The sequence below is a fragment of the Aythya marila genome, assembly GCF_965140915.1.
Source record: "Aythya marila genome assembly, chromosome: 31".
NCBI lineage: Eukaryota > Metazoa > Chordata > Aves > Anseriformes > Anatidae > Aythya > Aythya marila.
In genome coordinates, this window is record NC_139072.1 from 1,171,092 (window position 1) to 1,190,070 (window position 18,979).

General features: G+C 60.5%; 1 protein-coding gene across 1 annotated transcript in view; it reads right to left on the reverse strand.

Moving 5' to 3' along the window:
- Nucleotides 1-17,304, reverse strand: part of LOC309888973 (integrin alpha-D-like) — a 25,860-nt gene extending 8,556 nt beyond the window's left edge. Inside the window, 18 exon segments of the mRNA XM_082781632.1 lie at nucleotides 600-1,091; nucleotides 1,093-1,136; nucleotides 2,991-3,169; nucleotides 4,319-4,449; nucleotides 5,912-6,118; nucleotides 7,056-7,196; nucleotides 7,285-7,436; nucleotides 8,315-8,444; nucleotides 8,540-8,613; nucleotides 8,697-8,847; nucleotides 9,673-9,826; nucleotides 9,907-10,052; nucleotides 11,697-11,827; nucleotides 11,909-12,023; nucleotides 13,026-13,090; nucleotides 13,196-13,284; nucleotides 13,374-13,491; nucleotides 17,202-17,304. Coding sequence (XP_082637758.1) covers nucleotides 600-1,091; nucleotides 1,093-1,136; nucleotides 2,991-3,169; nucleotides 4,319-4,449; nucleotides 5,912-6,118; nucleotides 7,056-7,196; nucleotides 7,285-7,436; nucleotides 8,315-8,444; nucleotides 8,540-8,613; nucleotides 8,697-8,847; nucleotides 9,673-9,826; nucleotides 9,907-10,052; nucleotides 11,697-11,827; nucleotides 11,909-12,023; nucleotides 13,026-13,090; nucleotides 13,196-13,284; nucleotides 13,374-13,491; nucleotides 17,202-17,238 — 2,556 coding nt within the window. The 5' untranslated portion in view covers nucleotides 17,239-17,304.
- Between the last annotated feature and the right edge of the window lie 1,675 nt (nucleotides 17,305-18,979).

Consider the following 18,979-nt stretch of genomic DNA (forward strand, 5'->3'; position numbering starts at 1 on the left):
AAGAAGATGATGAAGAAGAAGACGATGATGAAGATGAAGACGAAGAAGAAGACAAAGACAAAGACAAATAAATTTAGAAGAAATGAAGAAGAAGAAGAAGAAAAGAACATGAAGATGAAGAAGGAGAAGAAAAAGAAGACGAAGACAAAGACAAGAGGATGAAGATGAAGAAGATGATGAAGAAGACGAAAAAGAAAAGAAGAAGACAATGAAGAAGAAGAAGAAGACGAAGATGAAGACGAAGAAGACAAAGAAGATAATAAAAGAACAAGAAGGCGAAGATGAAGACAAAAATGAAGATGAAGATGAAGAAGATGATGAAGAAGAAGAAGAGAAGAAGACAAAGATGAAGAAGACCAAGGAGATAATAAAGAACAAGAAGAAGAAGATGGAGAAGATGAAGAAGACGAGGACGAAGACGAAGATGAAGATGAAGAAGAAGACAAAGATGAAGACGAAGACAAAGAAGAAGGAGACAAAGAAGAAGAAGACGAAGACAAAGACAAAGACGAAGATGAAGACGAAGACGATGAAGATGAAGGTGAAGATGAAGACGAAGAAATTTAGAAGAAATGAAGAAGAAGAAGAAGACGAAGACAAAGACAAAGACGAAGATGAAGAGGAAGACGAAGACGATGAAGATGAAGATGAAGAAGAAGACAAAGATGAAGACGAAGAAATTTAGAAGAAATTAAGAAGAAGACGAAGATGAAGAAGAAGAAGAAGAAGATGACGACGACGAAGACAAAGAAGACAAAGACGAAGACGAAGAGGAAGAGGAAGACAAAGACGAAGATGAAGACGACCAAGAAGACGAAGACGAAGACGAAGACGAAGGAAATAAAAAAAGAAGCCAAAAAAAGAACGAAAAAACCCCAAATAACCCCGATCAGACGCTGCCCAGCCCCGCGCCCCCCCCGGGACCCCCCGGGACCCCCCGGGCCCTCCCCGGGGACCCCCAGGGACCCCCCCGGACCCACCGTGAGGCCGATGGCGAGGGTCTGGCAGTGGCGCCCGACGCCCACCCGCAGGGTCCCGTTGAGGCCGGCGGCGCCCCCGGGGAAGGCGGCGCGGCGCGTGGCCCGCCCGGGGGTCCAGGGTGGCCTGGTAGCGCAGGGTGGCCGAGAGGAGGGGGCCTGGGGGGGGGTGGGGGGTCAGGGGGGGGAGTGGGGGGTCATTGGGGGTCATTGGGGGTCATTGGGGGTCATTGGGGGGGGAGTGGGGGTCATTGGGGGTCATTGGGGGTCATTGGGGGGGCGTGGGGGGTCATGGGGGGTCATTGGGGGTCATTGGGGGGGAGTGGGGGTCATTGGGGGTCATTGGGGTGGAGGGTGGGGGAGGTTGGGGGTGTCTGGGGGGGGTTGGGGGGCGTCTGGGGGGGGTTTTGGGGTCGTGGGGGGTGTGGGGGGTCGTGGGGGGGTCATTGGGGGTCATTGGGGGTCATTGGGGGTCATGGGGGGTCATGGGGGGGGAGGGTGGGGGAGGTTGGGGGGTGTCTGGTGGGGGTTGGGGGGCGTCTGGGGGGGGTTTTGGGGGAGGGGAGGGGGTTTGGGGGGGTTTGGGGGTCAGGGGGGGGTCATGGGGGGTCATGGGGGTCATTGGGGGTCATGGGGGGGGAGGTTGGGGGAGGTTGGGGGGAGGGTGGCCGAGAGACGGGGGCCTGGGGGGGGGATTTGGGGGGGGGGGGTCATGGGGGGGTCGTGGGGGGGGAGTGGGGGGGAGTGGGGGGGCGTGGGGGGGTCATTGGGGGTCATTGGGGGTCATGGGGAGTCATGGGGGGGAGGTTGGGGGGGAGGGTGGCCGAGAGATGGGGGCCTGGGGGGGGTGGGGGGTCAGGGGGGGGAGTGGGGGGGGGTTGGGGGTCAGGGGGGGGGAGTGGGGGGGTCATTGGGGGTCATGGGAGGTCAAGGGGGTGGAGGGTGGGGGAGGTTGGGGGGGTTTGGGGGTCATGGGGGGTCATGGGGGGGAGGTTGGGGGGGGAGGGGGTCATGGGGGGGTCGTGGGGGGGGAGTGGGGGGGCGTGGGGGGGAGTGGGGGGGTCATTGGGGGGGGAGTGGGGGTCATTGGGGGTCATTGGGGGTGAGGTTGGGGGGGAGGGTGGCCGAGAGGAGGGGGCCTGGGGGGGGGTGGGGGGTCAGGGGGGGTCATGGGGGGGGGTTGGGGGTCAGGGGGGGGGAGTGGGGGGTCATTGGGGGTCATTGGGGGTCATGGGGGGGGAGGGTGGGGGTGTCTAGGGGGGATTGGGGGAGGGGAGGGGGGTTTTGGGGTCATGGGGGGGGAGTGGGGGGGCGTGGGGGGGAGGGTGGGGGAGGTTGGGGGGGGTTTGGGGGGGTCTTGGGGGGGTCTGGAGGGGATTTTGGGGCCATTTGGGCTGGATTTGGGGGGTTTTGGGGTCCCTCTGGGGCACTTTAGGATCCCACCCACTCTCCCAGCCCCCCGGGGGCCACCCATGGGTGCTGCTGGGTGTCCCCCCCTGACGCTGGGGGGGATTTTGGGGAGGTTCCTGAGGATTTTGGGGCCATTTGGGTTGGATTTGGGGGGTTTTGGGGTCCCTCTGGGGCACTTTAGGATCCCACCCACTCTCCCGACCCCCGGGGGCCACCCATGGGTGCTGCTGGGTGTCCCCCCCGACCCTGGGGGGGGATTTTGGGGAGGTTCCTGAGGATTTTGGGGCCATTTGGGGGGGATTTGGGGGTTTTGGGGTCCCTCTGGGGCGCTTTAGGACCCCGCGCCCTCTCCCAGCCCCCTGGGGGCCACCCATGGGTGCTGCTGGGGTCCCCCCCTGACCCTGGGGGGGATTTTGGGGAGGTTCCTGAGGATTTTGGGGCCATCTGGAGTGGATTTGGGGCCATTTGGGGGGGATTTGGGGGTTTTGGGTCCCTCTGGGGCGCTTTAGGATCCCACCCACTCTCCCGACCCCCCAGGGGCCACCCATGGGTGCCCCTGGGGTCCCCCCATGACCCCTGGGGGGGCTTTTGGGGGTCTCTCACCGAAGTTATCGGGGGTCTTCTTGGTGACCAGGAAGCAGAGCTGGGCCTGGGCCACCTCCCTGCCCTTCCTCCCCTCCTCCTCCTCCTCCTCCTCCTCCTCCCGGCACCCAAGGGTGCTCGCGGGGACCTCCGGGGGCCGGAAAGCCACCGCCAGGCGCACCCTGAGCAGCGGCGGGGACCTGGGGGGGGGGGGGGAGATTTTGGGGGGGGGGTCCCCATTTTTGGGGGAGGGTCCCCTTTTGGGGGGGGTCCCCTTTTTGGGGGGGGTCCCCATTTTCGGGGGGGGTGTCCCCATTTTGGGGGGGGCGTCCCCTTTTCGGGGGGGGTGTCCCCATTTTGGGGGGGGTCCCCATTTTGGGGAGGGGGTCCCCATTTTGGGGGGGGTCCCCATTTTCGGGTGGGGGTCCCCTTTTTGGGGGGCGGTCCCCATTTTCTTTTCCGGGGGGGGTTCCCCATTTTCGGGGGGGTGTCCCCTTTTTGGGGTGGGGTCCCCATTTTGGGGTGGGGGTCCCCATTTTTGGGTGGGGGTCCCCTTTCTTTTTCGGGGGGAAATCCCCTTTTTGGGGGTGTCCCCTTTTTGGGGGGGTGTCCCCTTTTTGGGGGGGGTCCCCATTTTGGGGGGGGGTCCCCTTTTTGGGGGGGGGTCCCCATTTTCGGGGGGGGTCCCCATTTTCAGGGGGGGGTCCCCTATTTCGGGGGTGGGGGTCCCCTTTCTTTTTCAGGGGGAAATCCCCTTTTTAGGGGGGGTCCCCTTTTTGGGGGGGGGGTCCCCATTTTCTTTTCCGGGGGGGATCCCCATTTTCGGGGGGTTGTCCCCTTTTTGGGGGGGGGTCCCCTTCCTGGGGGGGGTCCCCTTTTTGGGGGGGGGTCCCCTTTTTGGGTGGGGTCCCCATTTTCGGGGGTGGGGGTCCCCTTTCTTTTTCGGGGGGAAATCCCCATTTTCGGGGGTGTCCCCTTTTCGGGGGGGGTCCCCTTTTCGGGGGGGGGTCCCCATTTTGGGGGGGGTGTCCCCTTTTTGGGGGGGGTCCCCATTTTCGGGGGTGGGAGTCCCCTTTCTTTTCCGGGGGGAAATCCCCTTTTTCGGGGGGTGTCCCCTTTTTGGGGGGGTGTCCCCTTTTTGGGGGGGGGTCCCCATTTTCGGGGGTGGGAGTCCCCTTTCTTTTCCGGGGGGATCCCCATTTTCGGGGGGAAATCCCCTTTTTCGGGGGCTGTCCCCTTTTTGGGGGGAAATCCCCTTTTTCGAGGGGTGTCCCCTTTTCGGGGGGTGTCCCCTTTTCGGGGGGGGTCCCCTTTTCGGGGGGGGTCCCCTTTTTGGGGGGGGGTCCCACCTGAGCAGCAGGACCTGGCCCTGGGCCCCCACGGCCACGTCCGGCAGCCTGTCCCCCGTCAGGTCCCGGCCCCCGCTCAGCGCCTGCCCGAAGTGGCGCGGCCCGCTGGCCAATCGGGAGCCCGCGATGCGCTGCGGGGGGAGGGGGAGGGGTCAGGGGGGTGGGGGAGGGGTGGGGGGGGTGGGGGAGAGGGGACCCCGGCACCCCGAGGTGGGGCCGGCGCCCAAAAGGGCTCCGGCACCCAAGGGGGCTCCGGTACCCAGGGGGATTCTATAGCCAAGGTTCTAGGCCACCCAAGGGTTCTAGACCAACCAAGGGGTCCCGACCACCCAAGGGTCCCCCAGCACCCAAGGGGGCTCCGGCACCCAAGGGTCCCCCAGCACCCAAGGGGGCTCCGGCACCCAAGGGTCCCCCAGCACCCAAGGGTCCCCCAGCACCCAAGGGGGCTCCGGCATCCAGGGGGATTCTATAGCCAAGGTTCTAGACCACCCAAGGGTTCTAGACCAACCAAGGGGTCCCCAGCACCCAAGAGACCTCCAGCACCCAAGGAGTCCCCAGCACCCAAAGGTTCCCTGGCACCCAAAGGGGCTCTGGCACCCAAGGGGGCTCTGGCATCCAGGGGGATTCTACAGGTGAGGTTCTAGACCACCCAAGGGTTCTAGACCAACCAAGGGGTCCCCAGCACCCAAGGGTTCCCCAGCACTCAAGGGGTCCCCAGCACCCAAGGGTTCCCCAGCACCCAAGGGGGCTCCAGCACCCAAGGAGATTCTATAGCCAAGGTTCTAGACCACCCAAGGGTTCCCGACCACCCAAGGGTCCCCCAGCACCCAAGAGGTCTCTGGCACCCAAGGGGGATCCGGCACCCAAGGGGATCCTACAGGTGAGGTTCTAGACCACCCAAGGGTTCCCGACCACCCAAGGGGTCTCCAGCACCCAAGATGTCTCCAGCACCCAAGGGTCCCCCAGCACCCAAAGGTCTCCACCACCCAAGGGTTCTAGACCACCCAAGGGTCCCCCACCACCCAAGGGTCCCCCACCACCCAAGGGGTCTCCACCACCCAAGGGGTCTCCACCACCCAACCCACCCCCACCACCCAAGGGTCCCCCAGCACCCAAGGGGTCTCCACCAACCCAAGGTTCTCCAGCACCCAAAGGTTCCCCACCACTCAAGGGTTCCCGACCACCAAGGGTCCTCCACCACCCAAGGGTTCCCCAGCACCCAAGGGGGCTCTGGCATCCAGGGGGATCCTACAGGTGAGGTTCTAGACCACCCAAGGGTTCTAGACTACCCAAGACACCTCCAGCACCCAAAGGTTCCCCAGCACCCAAGATGCCCCCAGCACCCAACCCACCCCCAGCACCCAAGGGTTCCCCAGCACCCAACCCACCCCCACCACCCAAGGGTTCCCCAGCACCCAAGGGTCCCCCAGCACCCAAGGGTCCCCCACCACCCAAGGGTTCCCGACCACCCAAGGGTTCCCCACCACCCAAGACTTCCCCAGCACCCAACCCACCCCCAGCACCCAAGGGTTCCTGACCAAACAAGGGTCCCCCAGCACCCAAGGGTCCCCAGCACCCAAGGGTGCCCCCCACCTGGCTGTAGCGCGGGGCGACGCCGCCCTCCTCCCCCCGGAAGACGTAGACGGCCCCGCGGTGCTCGTCCTCCAGGGGGGCGCCCACGGCCACGTCGTGCCAGCCGTCGCCGTCCACGTCCCCCAGGCGGCTGAGGCTGGCCCCGAAGCGCCCCAGGGGGTGGCCGGGCTGGCCCCGCAGCGTCAGAGGGCAGTGCAGCTTCCCGGACTGGGGGGGGGTTAATTAGGGCGGGGTTAATTAGGGGGGGGTAATTAGGGATGGGTTGGGTGGGGTGGGGTGGGTTGGGTTGGGTAGAGTTGGATTGGGTGGGGTTGGGTTGGGTGGGGTTGGGTGGGGTGGGGTGGGAGGGGTTGGATTGGGTTGGTTGGGGTTGGGTTGGGTTAATTAGGATGGGTTAATTAGGGCTGGGTTGGGTTAATTAGGGTGGATTAATTAGGGCTGGGTTGGATGGGGTAGAGTTGGGTTGGGTTGGGTTGGGTTGGGTTGGGTTGGGTTGGTCGATTTGGGGTTGGGTAGGGTGGGGTTGGGTTAATTAGGATGGGTTAATTAGGGCTGGGTTGGGTTAATTAGGGGGGTTAATTAGGGCTGGGTTGGATGGAGAGCATTGGGTTGGGTTGATTTGGGTTGATTGCGTTGGGTTGGGTGGGGTTGGATTGGGTTGGGTGGGGTTGGTCAATTTGGGGTTGATTTGGGATTGATTTGGGGTCGGTTTGGGGTCGGGTTGGGTTGGTTGATTTGGGGTTGATTTGGGGTCGATTCGGGGTCACGTTGGGGTCGATTTCGGGTCGATTTCGGGTCAGTTTGGGGTCACTTTGGGGTTGATTTGGGGTCGATTTAGGGTCAGTTTGGGGTCTATTTGGGATCGCTTTGGGGTCGATTTTGGGTCAGTTTGGGGTCGCTTTGGGGTCGCTTTGGGGTTGATTTGGGGTTGATTTCGGGTCAGTTTGGGGTCGCTTTGGGGTCACTTTGGGGTTACTTTGGGGTCAATTTGGGGTCAGATTTGGGTTGATTTGGGACAATTTGGGGTCGATTTGGGGTCAGTTTGGCATTGATTTGGGGTCGATTTCGGGTCAGTTTAGGGTCACTTTGGGATCACTTTGGGCTCGATTTCGGGTCAATTTGGGGTCACTTTGGGGTCGCCTACCTGCGGCGGCAGCCGGCAGAGCACCACGCGCCCCCCGCTGCCGTCCCCGTAGAACATGGGGGCCCCCACCAGCAGCGCCCCCGCCGAGGCGCCCCCCCGGGGGGCCAGGGCGCACAGGGCCGCCCCGAAGTAGGAGCCCACCTGGGGGCAGCGGGGTCAGCGGGATGGGGTAGGGGGGGGGACACGCCGCCCCCCACCCCCCCGCCACCCCCCCGGCCCCCCCCCTTACCTGCTGCCCCACGGCGTCGCCCACCAGCTCCCAGGTGGCCGTGGGGCCGCGGCGGAGGAGGAAGAGGAGGAGGCGGCCGACGTGGCCGGAGCGGGGGGCCCCCAGCGCCAGCGCCCGCCTGCCCCCCAGGGACAGGGACTCGGCCGCGTAGCCTGGGGACGGCGGGGGCAGGGGGGTCAAGAGGGGAGGGGGTGGGGTGGGGGGGGGTGGGGAGGGGGGTGGGGGGGGGGGTGGAACAGCAAGGGGGGGGGACGGGGGGGAAAAGGGGACGGGGAGGGGTGTGGGGAGAGGGGGGGGGGGGGGACATCCGGAGGGGCTATGGGGACACCGAGACCCCCAGGACCCCCAAGAGGACACCAAGACCCCCATAGGGACACCAGAAACCCCATAGGGCCACCAAGACCCCAAAACCCCCATGGGGACACCAAAAACCCCAAGACCCCCACGGTGACCCCAAGACCCCCCCAAGGGGATACCAAGACCCCCAAGACCCCCACGGTGACCCCAAGACCCCCATGGTGATCCCAAGACCCCCAAGACCCCCATGGTGACCCCAAGACCCCCATGGGGACACCGAGACCCCAAAGACCCCCATGGGGACACTAAAAACCCAATAAGGATACCAAGACCCCAAAACCCCCACAGTGACCCCAAGACCCCCACGGTGACCCCAAGACCCCCATGGGGACACCAAAACCCCAAAGACCCCCAAGTGGACACCGAGACCCCCAAGAGGACACCAACGCCCCAAAGACCCCCAAGAGGACACCAACACCCCCAAGACCCCCAGGGTGACCCCAAGACCCCAAAGACTCCCATGGGGACACCAAGACCCCCAAGACCCCCAAAGTGACCCCAAGACCCCCCAAGCAGACACCAAGGCCCCCAAAACCCCCACGGTGACCCCAAGACCCCCACGGTGACCCCAAGACCCCCCCACGGTGACCCCAAGACCCCTCCAAATGGTGACCCCAAGCCCCCCAAGCCCCCCCCCATTATTTGGGACCCGCCCCCCGCCCCCGCCCCTCACCCAGGTAGGCGTCCCTCATGTCCCCGGCGCCCCGGGACGCGTTGACGAAGGTGGGCTTCCCGCCGGGGCCGTAGACGAAGACCCCCCCGGCCCAGTCGTAGGCGCCCACCGCTCCCAGTACGGGCCCCTCCTGCACCAGTACAGAGCGGGAGGGGACCGGTTGGGGGCGGGGGGCGGCGGGCGAGGGGGGTGGGCTTTTTGGGGGGGGGTCTCGGGGCCACTCACGGGGGTGAGCAGGGCGCTGAAGCCCTCCTGGGCCATCTCCAGCTGGAAGGAGCTGCCGAGGGCGGACTGGGTGCCTGGAGGGGGGAGAGGGGGGCACCCAAGGGTGACGGGGGTCCCAAAACGGTCTCGGGGACCCCCCCGGGGCCCGATGGGGTACCCTCGATGGCGAAGATCTTCTCCTGCAGCTGGTTCTGGATGCCCTGCAGGGCGTCGAAGTTGTCCACGCGGAAGACATGGTCCTCGGGGGGCGCCGAGGCGATGGCCTGGAGCTCGGCCACGGCCTCGGGGTCCCGGAAGGCGTTGCCCACCTGCGGTCAAGGGGACGGGGGGGTCGGGGGGGTGGATGGAGATGTTTGGAGGTGGTCTAGAACGTCTGGGAGGGGTTGGGTGGGTGGTTGAGAAGTTTGGAGGTGGATGGAGATGTCTGGAGATGATCTAGAACATCTGGGTGGGGTTGGATGGATGGAGATGTTCTAGAACATCTGGGGATGGATGGATGGAGATGTTTTGGGATGGATGGAGATGTTTGGAGATGGTCTAGAACATTTGGGTGGGTGGGTGGAGATGTTCTGGAGGTGATCTAGAACATCTGGGAGGGGTTGGGTGGATGGATGGAGATGTTTGGAGGTGGATGGATGGATGGAAATGTTCTAGAACATCTGGGGATGGATGGATGGAGATGTTCTGGAGATGGTCTAGAACATCTGGGAGAGGTCAGATGGACGGATGGGGATGTTTGGAGGTGGATGGATGGATGGAGATGTTCTAGAACATCTGGGGATGGATGGATGGAGATGTTTTGGGATTATGGAGATGATCTAGAACATCTGAGAATGGTTGGATGGATGGTTGGAGATGTTTTGGAGATGGTCTAGAACATCTGGAGATGGTTGGGTGGATGGAAATGTTCTAGAACATCTGGGGATGGATGGATGGAGATGTTCTGGGATTGTGGAGGTGTTCTAGAACATCTGAGAACGGTTGGCTGGATGGTTGGAGATGTTTTGGAGATGGTCTAGAACATCTGGAGATGGTTGGGTGGGTGGATGGAGATGTTCTAGAACATCTGGGAGGGGTCGGACGGACGGACGGAGATATTTGGGGACGGACGGCGGCGGCGGGAGCCCCCTCACCCCGATGGCGTAGCGCGTCACCCCCATGCTGTCGGCCAATGGGATGACGTCCCTGTAGTTGAGGGGGTCGTTGACCTTCCTCCCGTCCGTGATGACGATGAGGACCTTTCTAGAACCTTCTCGCGCCCCCATGCCGGGCCGAAACGTCTCCGTCCTACGCCGGGAGGTGGAGGGACACCGGGGTGAGGGACCCGGGGCGGGGTGGAGGCCTCGGAGGGTGGGGGGGGGACTCACAGAACTTTCCGGATGGCCGTGGCGGTGAAGGTCCAACCTTGGAGCTGGCGGACGTTCCTCACCAGCTCGATGGGGTCCCGGGAGCGCCGGAAGGTCTCGAAGTTGAAGTGCTCCTCGATCTCGTTGGAGAACTGGGTGAGGGCGAACTGCAAGGGGGGGGACGCGCGGAAGAAGACCCCGACGTGAGGAACCATGGGAGAACCCAACTGGAAGACCCCGACGTGAGGAACCATGGGAGAACCCAACTGGAAGACCCCGACGTGAGGAACCATTGGAGAACCCGACCAGAAGACCAAATAGTGAGAAATTATGGAAGAACCCGACCAGAAGAAGACCCCAATGCGTCAACCCAACGTGAGGAACCATGGGAGAACCCAACTGGAAGACCCCGACGTGAGGAACCATGGGAGAACCCAACCAGAAGACCTCATCGTGAGAAATTATGGAAGAACCCGACCAGAAGAAGACCCCAACGCGTCATCCCATCAAGAGGAACCATGGGAGAACTCAACTGGAAGACCCCATCATGAGGAACCATTGGAGAACCCAACTGGAAGACCCCAACATGAGGAACTATGGGAGAACCCGACCAGAAGAAGACCCCCAACGCGTCAACCCAACGTAAGGAACCATGGGAGAACCCGACCAGAAGACCCCAACGTGAGGAATTATGGGAGAACCCGACCAGAAGAAGACCCCAACGCATCAACCCAACGTGAGGAACCATGGGAGAACCCAACTGGAAGACCCCGACGTGAGGAACCATGGGAGAACCCAACTGGAAGACCCCATCGTGAGGAACCATGGGAGAACCCGACCAGAAGAAGACCCAACATGAGGAACCATGGAAGAACCCAACCAAAAGACCCCAACCCAACACCCCAACATGAGGAACCATGGGAAAACCCAACTGGAAGACCCCGTTATGAGGAACCACGGGAGAACCCGACCAGAAGAAGACCCCAATGTGTCAACCCAACGTGAGGAACCATGGGAGAACCAAACTGGAAGACCCCGACATGAGGAACCATGGGAGAACCCAATCAGAAGACCCCATCAAGAGGAACCATGGAAGAACCCGACCAGAAGAAGACCCCCAACGCATCATCCCATCAAGAGGAACCATGGGAGAACCCGACCAGAAGACCCCAACGTGAGGAATTATGGGAGAACCCGACCAGAAGAAGACCCCAATGCGTCAACCCAACGTGAGGAACCATGGGAGAGCCCAACTGGAAGACCCCGTTATGAGGAACGATGGGAAAACCCAACTGGAAGACCCCATTTTGAGGAACCATTGGAGAACCCGACCAGAAGAAGACCCCAACGCGTCAACCCAATGTAAGGAACCATGGGAGAACCCAACTGGAAGACCCCATCATGAGGAACCATTGGAGAACCCGACCAGAAGACCCAACATAAGGAACTATGGGAGAACCCAACTGGAAGAAGACCCCCAACGCGTCAACCCATCAAGAGGAGCCATGGTAGAACCCAACTGGAAGACCCCGACGTGAGGAACCATGGGAGAACCCGACCAGAAGAAGACCCAACATGAGGAACCATGGAAGAACCCAACCAGAAGACCCCAACCCAACACCCCAACATGAGGAACCATGGGAAAACCCAACCGGAAGACCCCGTTATGAGGAACCACGGGAGAACCCGACCAGAAGAAGACCCCCACCACCACCTCGCCCCATCACGAAGACCGAGAGGAGCAGGAGAACCCTTTTTTAGGACACGACAGGGACGGAGAACCTGAAGGGCCCCCCCCGGGCGGGCGGTACCTGCGTGTCGGTGCCCTGGAACCTCTTCATCACCTCGGCGATGAAGGTCTTCATCGTCTGGAAGTTGTGGTAGTTGATGCTCCCCGAGCCGTCGATGAGGAGCGCCACGTCCGAAGATTTTTTGGGGCACTCTAGAGGGACCAGGGCGATGTCCCCGCGGCCAACGGGGGCGTCCCCAAAAATGTCCCACCCCTCGGTGTCCCACCCCGTACCTGGTTGGGTGGCCGGGAGGCGTTGGAGCTGCTGGAGGTTGACGTCGAGGTGGACGCAGAAGCCGTTGAGGTGGAGGTTCTCCCCGCAGGCCTGGGGCACCGTGGGGGCGCACACCTGGGGTGGTGGGGCGGGGAGACCCCGAAAATCAGCGGGGGGACCCCAAAAATTAGTGGGGAGGCACCAGAAATGAGTGGAGACCCCGAAAATCAGTAGGGAGATCCCAAAAATCAGTGGGGAGACACCAGAAATTGGTGAGGAGACACCAGAAATCAGTGGGGACCCCAAAATTAGTGGGGAGACACCAGAAATCAGTGGGGACCCCAAAATTAGTGGGGAGACACCAAAAATTAGTGGGGAGACACCAAAAATCAGTGGGGAGACACCAAAAATTGGTGAGGAGACACCAGAAATCAGTGGGGACCCCAAAATTAGTGGGGAGACACCAAAAATCGGCGGGAAGACCAAAAAATCAGTGGGGAGACCCAAAAAATTAGTGGGGAGACCCAAAAATTAATGGGGAGAGCCCAAAAATTAGTGGGGAGACACCAGAAATTAGTGGGGAGACCCCAAAAATCAGCAGAGACCCCAAAAATCAGTAGGGAGACCCCGAAAATTAGTGGGGAGACACCAGAAATCAGTGGGGAGGTCCCAAAATCAGTGGGGACCCCAAAAATCAGTAGGGAGACCCCGAAAATTAGTGGGGAGACCCCAAAAATCAGTGGGAGACCCCAAAAATTAGTGGGGAGACAGCAAAAATTAGTGGGGAGACCCCAAAATCAATGGGGAGACACCAAAAATCAGTGGGGAGCCCATAAATTAGTGGGGAGACACCAAAAATCGGTGGGGAGACCACAAAATCAGCGGGGAGACCCAAAAAATTAGTGGGGAGACCCCAAAATTAATGGGGAGGCCCCAAAAATCAACAGGGAGACCCCCACCCCAAAGAGACCAATTTTGGGTGAAAACCCCTCGATATCACCCCAATGACCAAATTTGGGTGAAATCTCCTTGATGTTACCAGAAATGGACCGATTTGGGGTGAAAACCCCTTGATTCCACCCCAAACGGACCGATTTGGGGCGAAATCCCCCCAAAAACCCCTCTTCCGATACCCACCAGGGCCCCGTTGTCCCCCGCGGCCAGCGTCAACCCCATGGACGAGTTGACCCCTTTCGGCGACCCTACAAAAACACGGGGTGAGACCCTCGGGGACCCAAAACGACCCAAAATAGCCTTTTTTTTTTGGGGTCGGGGGAGAGGGGGGGATTATGGGGGGGGGTCCTCACCATCGACGACCACCTCCTCGCACCTCCCGGTGCGGGGCCGGCACTGGAAAATCGTCCCCGATTTTTGGAGGGGCGCGCCCACTAGGATCCTACGGGGTTGGGTTATTTTTTGGGGGTGAACGAGTGGGATTTTTGGGGTGAAAAAAGGGGATTTGGGGGTTTTTCGTCCCGCGCTCACCCGCCGTCGTCGGTGGTGCCGAACTGGGCCACGCTGTGGCCGAAAGCCCCCGCGGGGTCCCCGCGGAAGACGGTCACCGTGTCCTCGTCGATGCCGGGGCCGCGGCAGGAGGACAGGGCTGGGGGGGACATCGGGGTCACCGAGGGGACACCCCGAGACCCCTATAGGGCCCCCGAGTCCCCCTGTCCACCCTATAGGGTCCCCAAGTCCTGGTCCCACCCCTTGTCCCCTATAGGACCCAGAGCCACCCCATGTTCCCTATAGGACCTAGACCCACCCCATGTCCCCTATAGGGCCCCCAAGTCCTGGTCCCATCCTGGGTCCCCTATAGGACCCAGAGCCACCCCATGTCCCCTATAGGACCTAGACCCACCCCATGTCCCCTATAGGGTTACGGAGCTCCCAGGGACACCCCATGTCCCCTATAGGACCCCCAAGTCCTGGTCCCATCCCCTGTCCTCTATAGGATCCAGTGCTACCCCATGTCCCCTATAGGACCTAGACCCACCCCATGTCCCCTATAGGGACACGGAGCTCCTGGTCCCACCCCATGTCACCTGTAGGACCCCCAAGTCCTGGTCCCACCCCATGTCCCCTATAGGATCCAGTGCTACCCCACATCCCCTATAGGACCTAGACCCACCCCACGTCCCCTATAGGGCCCCCGAGTCCCCCTGTACACCCTATAGGGTCCCCAAGTCCTGGTCCCACCCCGGGTCCCCTATAGGACCCCCAAATCCTGGTCCTATCCCATGTCTCCTATAGGACCCAGAGCCACCCCATGTCCCCTATAGGACCTAGACCCACCCCGCATCCCCTATAGGGCCCCCGAGTCCCCCTGTCCACCCTATAGGGTCCCCAAGTCCTGGTCCCACCCCCTGTCCCCTATAGGACCCCCAAATCCTGGTCCCACCCCCCCTGTCCCCTATAGGATCCAGTGCTACCCCACATCCCCTATAGGACCTAGACCCACCCCGCGTCCCCTATAGGACCCCCAAGTCCTGGTCCCATCCCATGTCCCCTATAGGGACACAAAGCTCCCGGTGCCACTCCACATCCCCTATAGAGCTCCCAGCTCCTGGTGCTACCCCACTTCCCCTATAGGACCCGGAGCCACACCACATCCTCTATAGTGACTCAGAGATGACGGTGACACCCCACATCCCCTATAGGACCCAGCACCACCCCAAATCCCCTACAGGACCTGTTTCTGCCCCTAATCCCCTATAGGACCCAGAGCCACCCCACAACTCCTATAGGACCCAGAGCCACCTCAAATTCCCTATAGGACCCAGAGCCACCCCATGTCCCCTATAGGGTCCAGAGCCACCCCAAATCCCCTATAGGGTCCAGAGCCACCCCACATCCCCTATAGGACGCAGAGCCACCCCACATCCCCTATAGGACCCGGTGCCACCCTAAATCCCTTATAGGACCCAGAGCCACCCTAAATCCCTTATAGGACCCAGAGCTTCTCCTAAAACCCTATAGGACCCAGAGCCACCCCAAATCCCTTATAGGGTCCAGAGCCACCCCAAATCCCCTATATGACCTGGCGCCACCCCAAATCCCCTATAGGACTCAGAGCCACCCCACATCCCCTATAGGACCTGGCGCCACCCCAAATCCCTTATAGGACCCAGAGCTTCTCTTAATACCTTATAGGACCCAGAGCCACACCAAATCCCCTATAGGGCCCCGAGCCACCCTAAATCCCCTATAGGACCCAGAGCCACCCGACATCCCCTATAAGACCCAGAGCCACCCCACATCCCCTATAGGACCCAGATCCACCCAAAAGCCCCTATAGGACCCAGAGCCACCCCATGTCCCCTATAGGACCCAGAGCCACCCCAAATCTCCTATAGGACCCAGAGCCACCCCAAATCCCCTATAGGACCCCGAGCCACCCCAAATTCCCTATAGGGTTCAGAGCCACCCCACATCGTCTATAGGACCCAGAGCCACCCCTAATCCCTTATAGGACCCAGAGCCACCCCAAATCTCCTATAGGACCCAGAGCCACCCTAAATCCCCTATAGGGCCCAGAGCCACCCCAAATCCCCTATAGGACCCAGAGCCACCCCAAATCCCCTATAGGGCCCCGAGCCACCCTAAATCCCTTATAGGACCCAGAGCTTCTCTTAATACCTTATAGGACCCAGAGCCACACCAAATCCCCTATAGGGCCCCGAGCCACCCTAAATCCCTTATAGGACCCAGAGCCACCCCATGTCCCTTATAGGGTCCAGAGCCACCCCACATCCCCTATAGGGCCCAGAGCCACCCCATGTCCCCTATAGGGTCCAGAGCCACCCCACAACTCCTATAGGACCCAGAGCCACCCCACATCCCGTATAGGACCTGGTGCCACCCTAAATCCCTTATAGGACCCAGAGCTTCTCCTAATACCCTATAGGACCCAGAGCCACCCCAAATCCCCTATAGGGCCCAGAGCCACCCCATGTCCCCTATAGGGTCCAGAGCCACCCCAAATCTCCTATAGGACCCAGAGCCACCCCAAATCCCCTATAGGGCCCCGAGCCACCCCACATCCCCTATAGGACCTGGTGCCACCCCAAATCCCCTATAGGACCCAGAGCCACCCCAAATCCCCTATAGGGCCCCGAGCCACCCCAAATCCCCTATAGGGCCTGGTGCTACCCCAAATCCCCTATAGGACCCAGAGCCACCCCAAATCCCTTATAGGGTCCAGAGCCACCCTAAATCCCTAATAAGACCCCGAGCCACCCCAAATCCCCTATAGGACCCAGAGCCACCCCAAATCCCCTATAGGGTCCAGAGCCACCCCACATCCCCTATAGGGCCCAGAGCCACCCTAAATCCCTTATAGGACCCAGAGCCACCCCACATCCCCTATAAGACCCAGAGCCACCCCAAATCCCCTATAGGGCCCCGAGCCACCCTAAATCCCTTATAGGACCCAGAGCCACCCCATGTCCCTTATAGGGTCCAGAGCCACCCCACATCCCCTATAGGGCCCAGAGCCACCCTAAATCCCTAATAAAACCCAGAGCCACCCCATGTCCCCTATAGGACCCAGAGCCACCCCACATCCCCTATAGGACCTGGCGCCACCCCAAATCCCCTATAGGACCCAGAGCCACCCCAAATCCCCTATAGGGCCCCGAGCCACCCCACGTCCCCTATAGGACCCAGAGCCACCCCAAATCCCCTATAGGACCCAGAGCCACCCTATATCCCTTATAGGACCCAGAGCCACCCCACATCCCCTATAGGACCCAGAGCCACCCTAAATCCCTTATAGGACCCAGAGCCACCCCAAATCCCCTATAGGGTCCAGAGCCACCCCAAATCCCCTATAGGACCCAGAGCCACCCTAAATCCCTAATAAAACCCAGAGCCACCCCATGTCCCCTATAGGACCCGGTGCCACTCCACATCCCCTATAGGGTCCAGAGCCACCCTAAATCCCTTATAGGACCCAGAGCCACCCCATGTCCCCTATAGGGTCCAGAGCCACCCCACAACTCCTATAGGACCCAGAGCCACCCTAAATCCCCTATAGGGCCCAGAGCCACCCCAAATCCCCTATAGGACCCAGAGCCACCCCAAATCCCCTATAGGGCCCAGAGCCACCCCACATCTCCTATAGGACCCAGAGCCACCCCACATCCCCTATAGGGCCCCGAGCCACCCCACATCCCCTATAGGACCTGGTGCTACCCCAAATCATTTATAGGACCTAGCACCACCCCACGTCCCCTATAGGACCTGGTGCCACCCCAAATCCCCTATAGGGCCCCGAGCCACCCCAAATCCCCTATAGGGCCCCGAGCCACCCACCCGCGGCCAGGAGGAGCAGCAGCGCCCGCGGCCCCATTGTCGCCGCCGGCTCCGTCCCCGAAGCAGAAGTTGGGCGGCGGCGGGGAGGGGAAGGGGAAGGAAGGGGTGGGGAAGGATTCGGGGGGAGAACGGGCGGAAAAGGGCAAAAATAACCCAAAAAAAAAAAAAAATTTTAAAAATAAATGAATGGAAGCGCGGAGGGGGAAGAACAAAAAATATATATATAGGGTGGGGGAGGGGCTAACAAAAAAAGGGAGGAAAAGACAAAAAAAAGGGGCGCGGCCAATGAGGGAGCGCGTGACCCTATAAGGTCCGGTCCTATATGGACACGGGGTGGGGGTGGGGTGTATGGGGTATGGTTTGTCACCCCATGGTGACAGCAGCCTGAGGTGACACAAGCCCGTGGCGACACCACCCCCGTGATCCTAAAAACGCCCCCGGTCCCAAAACCCCATGGGGACACCACCCCATGGTGACACCGCCCCCGTGATCCTAAAAACCCCATGGGGACACCACCCCATGGTGCCACCACCCCATGGTGACACCACCCCACGGTGACACAACCCCATGATCCTACAACCCCATCCCATAACCCCATGGCCCCACAACCCCATCCCATAATCCCATAACCCCACAACCCCATGGTGTCCCAAACCCCATAATGTCACCAACCCCACGGTGCCACCACCCCATGACCCCAAGATGTCCCCAACCCCATAATGTCCCCAACCCCATATCCCCACCACCCCATGACCCTATAACCCCATGACCCCATAATGTCCCTAACCCCATGACCCCATAACCCCATGGTGTCCCCAACCCCATAATGTCCCCAACCCCACAACCCCATGACCCCATGGTGTCCCCAACCCCATAATGTCCCCAACCCCGTAATGTCCCCAACCCCATGACCCCATAACCCCATGACCCCATAACCCCATGACCCCATAACCCCATGGTGTCCCCAACCCCATAATGTCCCCAACCCCATATCCCCACCACCCCACAACCCCATGACCCCATAACCCCATGACCCCAAGATGTCCCCAACCCCATAACGTCCCCAACCCCATGACCCAATGACCCCATAACCCCACGGTGCCCCCAACCCCACAATGTCCCCGCCCCCTCCCCCAAATTTGGGGTCCGTCCCGGATGTGGCGGCGCCGGGCGACGTCCCCGGTGTCACCCCCGCCCCCGGTGGCCCCGTCCCCATAGGGACCCGGCCGCGGCCCCACCCCGGAAGGGGCCGCGGTTTTGGGTTCCTTCCTGGGGGGGGGGAGGGGACTTCCTGCTCTTTGGGGACAAGGTGCGGGTGGGGGGGGATGGGGGTGTCCCCAAATTTCTGCGTCTGGTCGGTCACGGGGCACCAAAATTCTGCAAAATTCCCCAAAATTCTCCAAAAAATCTCCAAAATTCCCCAAAATTCCCAAAAATTCTCCAAAATTCCCAAAAATTATCCAAAATTCTCCAAAAATTCTCCAAAATTATCCCAAAGTTATCCAAAAATTCTCCAAAATTCCCCAAAATTATCCAAAATTCTCCAAAAATTCTCCAAAATTATCCCAAACTTCTCCAAAAATCTCCAAAAATTCTCCAAAATTCTCCAAAAATTCTCCAAAATTATCCCAAACTTCTCCAAAAATTCTGCAAAAATTCTCCAAAGTTCTCCAAAGTTCTCAAAACTTCTCCAAAATTTTCCATCCCACCTCCAAACTTCTCCAAACTTCTCCAAAAATCCTGCAAACTTCTCCAAACTTCTCCAAACTTCTCCAAAA